The sequence below is a fragment of the Ixodes scapularis genome, unplaced genomic scaffold, assembly GCF_016920785.2.
Source record: "Ixodes scapularis isolate PalLabHiFi unplaced genomic scaffold, ASM1692078v2 ptg000272l_1___fragment_2___debris__unscaffolded, whole genome shotgun sequence".
NCBI classification, from domain to species: domain Eukaryota; kingdom Metazoa; phylum Arthropoda; class Arachnida; order Ixodida; family Ixodidae; genus Ixodes; species Ixodes scapularis.
Window position 1 is genome coordinate 42,951 of NW_024609950.1, and position 11,685 is coordinate 54,635.

The window sequence follows — 11,685 nt, forward strand, 5'->3', positions numbered from 1 at the left end:
ATATTCTTTAAGTATTATTGTGGAGCCCTCATTCAATAACCGGTGATTGTTAGGTGCAGGTTGTCCTACGTTAAGTACGGTTTTGGGGATGCCAAAGTAATTCAGTCAAATCTTGACTGAACCTCTGGAAAAAGATTGTTTCATATTTAGAAGGCTTACAAAGATCACCACGTGAGCAGTTGGGAATCGAATTAAATGCTCACACAAAGGATAACGTGAGCGTTTTTTCTTGTGTTTGTTTTTTTGCCACGCAGATTTGCTGGACGACAAACATGGCGGAAACCAAAGAAGCAACTGGTCCTGATCGTTTTCAGCTTTAGAAAACTACTGAAACGTGAAACAGAAAGCAAATACAGCTTCGGAGCGCGGAAAATTGCCATTTACCCCGCTCTGAAGAGCAACATAGAGTTTCAGAATTAGAAAGTTCGCGACTGTCAGCAAACTGGGAAAAATAGAAATAATAGACAGATAGACAAATCATAGTTTCGTTCCGGTCACGGTTACTGGACAAATTTTGTTTCAAAGGGCTTTTGGTTTCGGTTACGTTTACGGTTTGAGTTTCTGCCCGAGACCCGATGCTTTAAGGGGTACTCCGGCATTTTCCTTATGCTCCCAAATTTGTCTGAACATTTTCTAAAAACACCGAAACACATCGCTAAAATATTATCCTAAATATAAGCCCAAAACAATTTTTTGCGAAGTAATAAAATTTTTAATTCGGGATTTTAGCGTGTTTTTTTTTTTTTTTTTTTAACTGAAAGTCTCTATTGACAACCACAAAAAAGTGACGCCAACGGCAAGCAGGGGTTCACTCTTTGAACTGTAGGCTTTGCATGCAACTGATTACAAGCAGTTTCGAGGTTTGAAATAAATGTATTGAAGGCTCGTTTCAGCAGTCGCAAAGCAAAAGGAAACAAATTCTCGCCATCGTCCATTTTTAGACTGCCTGCTCTATGGCGTGCTTGCTTCCGCTCTGAAAAGTGCAGGTATAATTTAATGTTGGTTTTGGCATCATATTACGTAAACAATTTCGCAATAACTAGTTTGAATTTAGCAATACTAAAGAATACAGTTGAAAGGGTAAATGCCAGGGATTCAGAAAAAAACATAGTTGGTTGGGTTAGGTAAAAAAATCGCCGAAGTACCCTTTTAAGGGAGAGAGGCCGTGGATGAAGACGAACGAAACGGCACAGGACGACATAAAAAAAAAAAGTGCTGCTCGGAAGCTCATGAGCGGTTGGGGAGGCCTGAGAGACAGACATAGACAGAGCATTCGGTCAACCGAAGGCCGACACCGGACCGACGGAGGGCACCTGCGGCGAAGCATCATCTCAGCGAAATGCTGACACTGAGCCACCGACTGACACAGGCCGGGGAATCCGGAAGGCTCACACCGGACCCGGACATCAAGGGCTCGATAGGTGCACCAAAGTCATAAAGGGCAACTACGGTAAAAAGTCAAAATAAATTTAATTATTGATATTGATTTACACAGGCTAAATACGAGCAGTTCCAAAATTTCAGGGAATTGCGATCCATTCTGAAACCGATATTTAAAATTCTACCACCAGTTTTCGAGAGGGCATTCAGCGGGTTGACCGTTTGTCAAGCAACCATGTGTCCAAATGTCATCTTCGTATTGGAGGAGTCTTCTTCTTCTGACTGACACTTCTTTTGTCGTATTTTCCTGCTGCGTTTTCAGCCGTCCCAGTGAACGATTTCTGCTTCTTGTGTTGTGTTTTAGCGGCCACAGTGAATGCTCTTGAATGATCGAGCACGAAAATTATTGAGCCCTGCTCACTCAAACGCGTCGTGGTGCCAAAGGTGGCAATCACTAGAGCCGTGTATAGACAGAGTTTAGCCATTTATTGGGAATCGTAGGAGGCAAAAGGAGGCGGCATTGGCCAAAAGCGGGCAGAACGTTTTTCAGGACGTCTTCACAGATTCCAACGTGGCCAGCCAGAATCCGCGAATAATACCTTGGCGGTAGTCGCGAGGAACAAAATTACAGGAGGATACTTAATACTACCCAGGTAGCACGCCAGAGGAATGCCCAACTTGGGCAAAGGTCTGGCAATCATAAGGGCCCAACTTTGGCTCAGTTAGGTTTTTGCACCATGGCACTCATCAGTGCCAAAGTACGGTGCCTAACTATTGCCAAAGTTGGGCGATCCTAGGGCATGCCAAAGTTTGGCTCTTCTCTGGTACGCCAGAGGAGTGCCAAAGCTGGTGCCATACTTCAGCCATATCTGCCATAGTAAATCCTAATCTCGGAATTCGGGGCATGCCGAGGTTTGGCGTTTCTCTGGTCCGCCAGAGGAGCGCCAAATTTGGTGCCATACTTCAGCCATAACTGCCAGAGCAACGCCTAATTTCGGTATTTGGGACGGGCCAAAGTTTGCGCGGCATGCCAAAGTTTGGCTCTTCTCTGGTACGCCAGAGGAGTGCCAAAGCTGGTGCCATACTTCAGCCATACCTACCATAGTAAATCCTAATCTGGGAATTCGGGGCATGCCAAGGTTTGGCGTTTCTCTGGTCCGCCAGAGTAGCGCCAAATTTGGTGCCATACTTCAGCCATAACTGCCAGAGCAGCGCCAAATTTGGTGCCATACTTCAGCCATAACTGCCAGAGCAGCGCCAAATTTGGTGCCATACTTCAGCCATAACTGCCAGAGGAGCGCCAAATTTGGTGCCATACTTCAGCCATAACTGCCAGAGCAACGCCTAATTTCGGTATTTGGGACGGGCCAAAGTTTGACTTTTCTCTGGTCTGCCACAGAAGTGCCGAAGTAGTGCGATACTTGAGCCATAACTGCCAGATCAACGCCTAATTTGGGTATTTTGGACATGCCAATGTTTGGCTTTTCTCTGGTCCGCCAAAGTAGTCAATTGGCGAGGAGATCGAACTATAGGGTGCGCTGCGTTCACCAAAACAAACACATCTCCGATGTTCCAGTGTGCTGCCGTTGGCTGCCGTGTTGTTTCCGCGTTCCCTGCGGGTTTGTTAGAATATGGTACACGCTTGGGTTGCGTACCGGAGTGCTCAGCGCATGCTTTAAAGTCTGGAGGTAGCTTTCATAGCTTTCCTGCCGAAAAAGAAACTGAAATCGCAGTGGAAAGGTTAAGAGTAGAGAAGAAGTTGACTGCGCACGACGTGTATTCTCACGCGATGCCTTCCAAGCAAACTACGCTACTGGACGAGGTATGTACGCGCGTAAATCACGCTTCCATCGACATCCGTTCAAACCGTACATTGTATTTCATAGGTAGTGGATATTCTTCCGGCAGCCGGTAGAACTAACCGGGTGAAAAACAACAAAGCTGCCGATAGTTGTTGCCATTGGGTTTCGTATAAAAGGAATAGTCAAAGCGTGCATTTGAAGGTGCGTGAGTAGCTCAGTGGAAAGTTGTCCGCGTCATATGCGTTGGGTCGCGGGTTCAAATCCCCTGGAAACCAAACTTTTTTTTTTTTTTTTTTTAAACGTTTGGCAATATTTTTTTTTTTTTTTTTTACAATAATTATTGCCCTTTGAAACTCTCGGCAGTTCTTTTCCCGAGTGTTGTGCCCGGCTGCCGGCACAACCACTTTCATAACAGGGCCCAAGAGGAGGTTCTTGAAAACGCCGTTCCGTCGGAGAACCTTCCGAAGGGATCACACGACAAGGTCGTGAGGCTTCGGAAGCCACCGAGAGGTACTGCTATCATTTCATCTCTATTTTATTCCAGGCTAGCTTTGCAAATGAGCGTATGACTAAGGCCTCATCGTGCAGAACGCATTGATATTTCATTGTGAACCTTCGAATAACCGATAAATTTAACTGAAAAAGACAACTTGTACGTTTAATGCCAATATGCAGTCTAATTAGCAACATTCTACATTATAACGCTCGCCGTCGTGTTCTGTATTTTGGCATTTCAAGGAAAACATAATGTAATGACTATTTTGGTTGATGTTTTGGTGAAACTTCCACAGGTAACAGGGCAGCATCCGACACGAGCTGCTTGCCTCCTGGTGCTGCAGCATCAACACAGCACCTCCTGACTGCTTTCGAGAATGTGCAACAGACTGTGAGTTTATTACTAGGTCACCTCCTCACACTCAATGACGGCTTGCCAAGTTACTGTCTCTTTGTATGTCAGAGGCTGTTCTTGTGTAATACAGAAGTGTTGAAAAGCTAGGCTAAATGCCACCTTGCCCATTTGAATGGGTTGAATCTGAGAATAACAACCTGCATTTTTATCTGGTACATTCCTTGTTTGAGATAGTGTAGTAGTTTTGTAACTATCCCTTGCAAATTACACTAGGTGAGAGCGATGAGACCGTTTCCTGTGATGGGGACAGCGAGGCCACTCTCACCTGTGACGAGCATTGCGCGGAGACCAGCAGTCACTGCAGTGACAGTGAAATACAATGCAAGTTTTGTGACCACCGCATGCCAATTTATTGTGATTTCGGCATTACAAAACATTTCATTTCCAGCGACTGCCTGAAAAAAAGATTGGTTATACTTGCGGTGTCCAACTCCTAAATTTCCTTCGAAGTATGCTCCTTGCGCATTTGAACACTTAACCCAGCAGTCTTCCATTGCTGGAAACATTTATGGAAGTTATGCTTTGGTATAGTTGCCACCTATGCTGTTGTATTCATTTTGTGCGTGTTCTGCCGTTTTCACCTTTAGGGTCATAACATTTTGGCGGAACTTGATGAAAAAGCAGTGTTGGTCAAGCAGAAAGATTCACACTTGGGCAGGAGGACAAATCTTTATTAAAATAAAGAGCCCCTTACTCGAGAGCCAGGTGAAAAAATAAGTGTTAGGCGTCTGGAGAAGCTTGGTGAATATCGGCCATGGGGGCCTAGCACCATGGTACCGCATCAGCGGCGTCCGGGGGGGGAGGGGCGAGCCTCTCCTGAGGTGAACAAAGAGGGCTGATAATTAGGACTGAAGGCATCAAGGTGATGGTGAGATGCGAGGGCGTGTGGAAAATTCCTGAGCATCTGAGGGCTGTCAGTGTACTCCGAGCAGTTATCGGATCGGGGACGATGCGGGGAATCGGATGGGGTAGAGGAGGACGGGGAGCATGGGATAGTTTCAGCTTTCCAAAAAAGAAATTCTACAGTTTCCGGGATAGTGGCAAATACTTTGGTTGCACTGTGGGCCGCAAAAAGCTGCTTACAGGCACCATATGACACGGCTGTATTTTGTGTAGCCTCGCTGCAGTCATGGTACATATGAAGGTGAACATAAGACCATCAATCACTCCGCACCTGCAGCATCATGAAGCTATGGCCATGGTAGCTTGTTCGCCTTTTGACGCTTCTGGAACTGAGCTGCAGGGCACTATGGCCACTGCTCCATGGCACTGCCAGTACGGAGTGGTTGGTGATCCGACGTTCACATCCATGTGGGTCATGACTGCACACACACTGTAATGAAATGCTGAAAATGTAAATTTCTGTTACATTCTTTTTTTTTTTTTTTTTGTAGGGCCCCACGACTCCCTTTCGAACATCCAAAAGGAATTGCCTGCCCAGGATGCCTGCGTTCAAGTAGACAGCATGTTGCAGGCGAAGCTAGGGCCCCACGTTCGCTTGGCGAAAGCTAAAAGTGACAGCGAGCTTGCCTCACTAACTGGGGTTGGATCTCTACAACTAATGAGAAACATTGTAACAGAGTTCGATAGTGTGCGAGCAAAGCTTTCTTCGAGGAGCTTCCTGCTTTCTTCAGGTGACACTGTGCTCATCACATTGATGAAGCTCTATCATGATGTCATTATCAGTTTCCTAGCGTTCCTTTTCAGGATACATAGAACAACGGCGTCTGAGAACGTGAAGATGTCCCTTTGTGTCCTGAGTTCGGTTTTAGGGTCAGCCCTGTATGTTCCCTGCGACCAGTCTATTGAGAACAACCTCACAGTTTACTTTAAAAGTTTCCTCGCACGAAAGTTATTCTGGACTGCACTGAGATCCCCATCCAGCGACCACTTGACCTTGCATCCAGGATACTGATGTACAGTCATTATAAGAAAACCTACACCCTAAAAGTGCTGATTGGGTACGCACCAACTGGCATGTTTACGTTCGTGAGCCGTGCTTTTGGGGGACGGACTTCGCATTCTTTTATCACAAAGGAATCGAGTTCTGGAGAGGTGCTCACCGTACGAGCAGGTAATGGTCGACAAGGGCTTCCTTATTGACAAGCTTTGCGACGAGGCTCTTGTCGAGCTTGTGCAGCCTCCATTTCTGAGGAACAAGCAACAGATGACTGAACATGACGCACTCGGGAACCAAGATATCGCACTTGCACGTGTCCACGTGGAACGTGCCATTCAACGACTAAAAGTGTTCAAGATTCTGCAGCATCATTTTCCTAAGCACCTGCTTCCTGTTTGACGATGTAATGCAGCTCCTTGCAGGTATCGTAAACCTTTCACTGCCAATTTTTGCAGAAGATAAGTTTCTGTAGCTGGCAAGGAAGCCACATGTAAATAGAGTAAATATGCGTATTAGCGGCTTGTATCATCATTTATGCGGGTTCAAACATCGGGAAAAGTGCTCGCAATGTGATGAAGGCTTTGTGCGGAAAAGGTGCTAGTCTATAAAATGTGTAACAGAAAACTCGGTATGCTGGATGGGATCAGTGCAACTTCAGACCAGTTTTGTGCGAGGCTTATGAAATTTTTCTAAAAGCCGGTTAACTTTAACCGCAGTAAAAATTTAATCGCATTTCCTTACGAGGGGAAATTTTAGGTCACGTGACTGGAAGATTAAGGCAGCAGGGAAACATGGCGGTGCCTTTGTGAGCGAGCACTGCTCGCTTTGGAACTAATATGTCATGTAGCTGCAATATTGGGCACGGTAGTCAGCAGTGAATATTGCAGGAGGCTTTTGCTTGGCCTTACGTCATTTACGCGCTGTCATCAAGAGATGAAAATGATGGGACAGTATCTCAACTAGATTGCACGTATGCTAAATAAATGAGTAAATAGTTAAAAAAATAAGCCTCTAGTTATTATGAATTGGCTCGCGACAAATACACTTGACATCAGTGCGCCTAGTCTTGATGGGTGCATGGGTAGTCTTGATGACGGCGTGTCAGTTATGATGCGAAGCTATATCCATGCTAAGCGTGTGCTAAAAAATGAGAAATAAAGAAGTTCATTTCAATTGTGCCTCATTGTTTCTATGCCTGATTTGCCCAAGAGGGTTGCACAGTAGTCGTTTTGCACGGCTTCCATAGCGCACAGTACTGCAGCACACCTTGGATAAAAACAAAAAAGGAAGCTAGTTAAATGCCCCCCTTAGCTCAGCGAAAAGATAGTCCACATATATTGACCGTACAGCATGCACACATTCCTCGAAGTGAGCATGATCATACTTCACTTCAACTAGCTTGTAGTCTGTTTCTGAGACATAAGCAAAAAAGTCGCAACTTGCGAGTGCAGTGATACCCATGCAAACCTGCATCTGCATGTAGTAGACGGACTGGGGCTCTCTAGTTTTTTTTACAGAACGAATTCTAGACGACCTCTGGGCATTCGACTTCCAGAAGCACCCGCTTTCCCTGACAACATTCACACTCAAACACCACGATCCCATCGGGCGAACTCTCCATAATGGGCATTTGGCCCCATATTATCAGCCCTCCGTTCTCAATCCTAGGACAATGTCCTTCCTTCACCAGCTTTGATAGGTATTTCTCTTTCGCAGTTCCCTCCTTCTGCTGTCCCCTCTTCATTGACGCTGACTGAAATGTGCTGACTTGCAACACTTTGTCAAGGAGACCTCTCAAGTTGTGCGGCCGTGGTTGAGCCTTTAGTGACAGCGCGGGTAAAGAACCCACGGCATATGGATGCAGTGGCCATACCCCTCCTGTACAGCATCCAATCAGATGATGAGGCCTGTGCCCTTGTCATGCGCTCAACTTCCGCAATAGCCTCTCGTGTCATTATGCGCTTGAGTTGCTCCAGCAGGTTTTCGGTCTCCTCCTCAGGCAGGTCCTGAAGCGCTTCAAGCAGGCTTCAGGGTCGAGGCACAGCTGCTGAAGTGCTGGCTCCACCTGTCTCTGAAATAGGGGACGTAACTTATGGCACAGGAGTTATAATAGTATACTGGTGGGCATTAGCCTACCTCAGAGCCGTATATGTAGAGAGTTTGGCCATTTGTTGGGAAGTATAGGAGACCAATGAGGAGGCGCCATTGGCCGAAAGCGGGCTGGGCGTGTTCCAGGGCGTCTTCAGAAATTCGAATGTGACCAACCAAAAGCCGGAAATAATACCCTGGCGGTGGTGGCGGGAACAAACCTGATAACTGCATTGGAGTAACTCTGGATGGCTGAAAATATGGTACACGTGATGTACCAATCACGCTCATCAAAAATGATGGTGGAAGAGTGCAAGTAGCGGAACGATCGACATAATCCGTACGTCAAACGCCAAGGGCCGAGAATCTGCCATTTGAGCGGTCACACACTGTCCGCGCAAAACAGAGTTGAGCGGCGCATTCGTTTCTTACATCGTTCTCGATAATCATGATCAAAACAACACGTGAGCCTATTTTCAACCACCAAGAGTTACTACACTTCACTCTTACGTACTTATTAAAACCATATACGAACACAGACTTTCGATCAGAACTGTTTCTCGCTATCACCGCTAGGGGATTCTTTTCGGCTTCTGGTTGGTGAAGAGAGCATGGCAAGCCCTCTTTCCGAGTCTGCCGCACGCCCTGGCTCTGCCTGCGCCTCCCATTGACCAAACTCTCTACATATACGGCTCTGGCCTACCTTAGCCCCATTGTGGAACAGTGCCTAGAGTCACAAGATCACAACTGGGATAACCTTCACATGTTACGGCATTGCACTTTACTAGTTTCGCCATAGAAAAAGGCATGACTGCACCTTGTAATGAGTTAGGTATGTTTAAACAAGAGATTGGGAGAAAAGTCTTTGCAAAAAAAAACGAGATTTACCTTTTCGTGTTCTCTTCCTTTTGTGAATAGCGACAGGACAGATGTGCGGAAGGCCTTCCATAAGTCTGTCCATGACACAACGCTCGACGGCTGGCAAGGCAGGTCGCTTGAACTGTAATAGTTTGCAGGTACATTCAATTAAATGTGTTGTTCACCTTCGTGACTCTTGAGATCCAGAGAACAATTAGTAATTCACCAAGTCTTAGATAGAGCATCATGTTTTAATTTCCACGAGCCACAAACACCCCTTATCTAGGTTAATGTTAAACTCATATAGCTGATGGCATCAAAGATTGTGATTGGTCAGAGATGTAGGAAATCTCTTTTAAAAACAAAAAAAACAATGGCAACGCTTTGTCGCCATGACTGCCACTCAGCAGCGGAATACACTGTAGAGGCGCAGGGCGCAGTGGCTAGCAGACGACAGCCGCTTGCGGCCACAGTTTAAGGGTAAACATGTAGCCAATTGGCCAGCCACTTTTCTACCACCAATTGGCCACGCCAAGCTGGCATCTTTCATCAGGAAGGGATCCTGTTTGCTTGGTTTAGTAAATTTCATTACGCCGAACAATTTGTTTCCAAGCAATGCACGTTTCAAGAAACTTTTTTTGCTATGTTTCGCTACGTTCACCGCAGTTGAAGCTCAGCACAAAAATTTAAACCAGTCTAAACATAATTGGCACGAAAATATTTAAAACAGACTATCCACTAATACCCTAATGCGCCTGGCTATCTGTGATTTGTCTGTATGGAACACTGAGAGACCAGCAGCCAGGACAAGGCTCTTGGAGAGAGGCCCATACCAGAACTGGGCACCGGCTTCCAAGACAACGGAAGTTGCTCACCAGTATTTCTGGAGACAAGTCAATGGTGTCCAAAGGGGTCTTTGTTTGGTTAGGGTACCTAGAGGCGTCTCTGAGCAACCGCACCCCACATTCTACCCTCAACTTAAATGCGGCTTGGACACAACCACCCTGGCTGGAATAACGGTCAGGGTAGCTGCCTGGTTCATTATTCGGAGTCGGACTGGCATTGTTGCCTTTGTCTAGCCCTGATGTTGTCCGAGACAGGCTTGCAATAAAGGTAGACAATGGAGTATCGGGAAGCGATCTGCAGGGCCATTTTTCTGCCTTTAGTATGGTTGGAGGTCCCTTTTGTTGTGAGCGACTTGTCTCCAGCTACTCGAGCATTTTCCAGAAACTTCAGCAGCTAGCTCCAGCTGTTTGCATATTCCTTAACATGGCAGCCAAGTTCTAGTTTCAGGCGTACTTTCCAAGTGCCAGCCCAGGCTGTCGCCAGCTGGCTGGGCGCATTCTGGCCCCGAGCTAAACGTAACTGAACTCTGCACGGCGATCATGCGCTGTCAATCCGACCAGCAATGCACTTGTTATAAAAGCATGCATACACTATTGAAGGCTACCATTATTTTTAAACAAGCATTATATCTACCTACATGCAGGGTACAGATGTTATAAATCTGCACTGGCATTTCAAGATAGCGGGACTTCAAAAAAAATATGCACATATTCGCTGTGCACAGCACTCACCTTTGGGCAGAAGGGGATCTCCATGAGAGACCTCACTGCATACTTGGTCTTGACGACATCCTTCGCATGCTGGCCCCAAGCCTGCGGCAAGTCTGTGCTTGACAACTGGAAGCTCTTGCATCCTGTTGGTTTTCAGCAGGACAGCAGTGCAGTGCTTGCATTCGCTTGACTTTCTGGGGGCAGCACAAACACACATCTGTTATATCTCTTGCATTCTACACCACTTCTACAACACCTCGTAGATTTCCTCACTTAAATCAGTTCTTAACTACGGAATGCCTAGGCAGTGCAACATTTCATAACAAAACTACCTTGCAGATTAAGAGAACGATGAAGGAACTGATGTCGTCTAATAAAACGTGGTTTATCGCCTAACCCCTCTCGTTAAAAAAAAACGCAGTGGAAACGTGCATTCTTGCCCTGCAGGGCACGTGCAGCACAGAGAGACAATCTCCCCTTTGTTCAGAGTGAGATGCACTGTATGCGGATCGCTGTGCAGAGCGCAGGACTGGAGGACGTATCCGACGATGCGGACGCTGTCAGCCGTCAGCTCCGGGGCGACGCTGCACTCTATCACATGATCGGACTTCGATACGTCTTCGCCTTCAACGAGGCATCTCTTGCTCTCGCCGATATGGCTGATTGTTGTTGCAAGTGACAAGGACACTGAAAAGCAATGCGCGAGTTCCGCGAGTACGGTTTCTCCAACCTAGGAAGCGCACAAACATCGCCACACCGCGTCAATCACGCACGACCTGGCACGCGCAGCCGGAGCGACGCGGCCAATCGCTAGCGGCTAGACGTGGGTTGGTTTTTGCTTCGAACGAGATAGCGGCGACATTTAAAGCAAAGCGAGACAAGCAGGGACTAATGCTACCCCCCCTGCAGATGCTTTTCGAGCAGATAACTATTCCACATACCTTTCACGAGCCTCAAGTCTTCGTCCTCCATGGCTGAACGAATACTAGCGGCGGAATTGTTATTCCCGCAAAATAGTTGCGACGGCGGCCGCTAGCCAGCGCCACCATTCGATCTCCTCCCCAATACTTGAGCCATAGCTGCCAGAGCAACTCCTAATTTGGGTATTTCAGACACGCCAAAGTTTGGCGTTTCTCTGGTTCGCCACAGGAGTGCCGAAGTAGTGCTATACTTAGGCCAGAACTGCCAGAG

General features: G+C 46.7%; 1 protein-coding gene and 1 pseudogene across 1 annotated transcript; one reads left to right on the forward strand and one right to left on the reverse strand.

The window, feature by feature from the left end:
* The first annotated feature begins 2,921 nt into the window (after window positions 1–2,921).
* LOC115318137 lies at window positions 2,922–4,529 on the forward strand (annotated as a pseudogene).
* A 2,502-nt stretch (window positions 4,530–7,031) lies between these two features.
* On the reverse strand, window positions 7,032–11,563 carry LOC120850021. Its single transcript, XM_040222357.1, has 3 exons — window positions 10,516–11,563; window positions 8,969–9,080; window positions 7,032–8,063 (listed from the first exon to the last, which is right to left on the reverse strand). The coding sequence occupies exons 1-3, from the start codon at window positions 10,709–10,711 to the stop codon at window positions 8,009–8,011; spliced, it is 363 nt and encodes a 120-aa protein (XP_040078291.1). The 5' UTR covers window positions 10,712–11,563; the 3' UTR covers window positions 7,032–8,008.
* Between the last annotated feature and the right edge of the window lie 122 nt (window positions 11,564–11,685).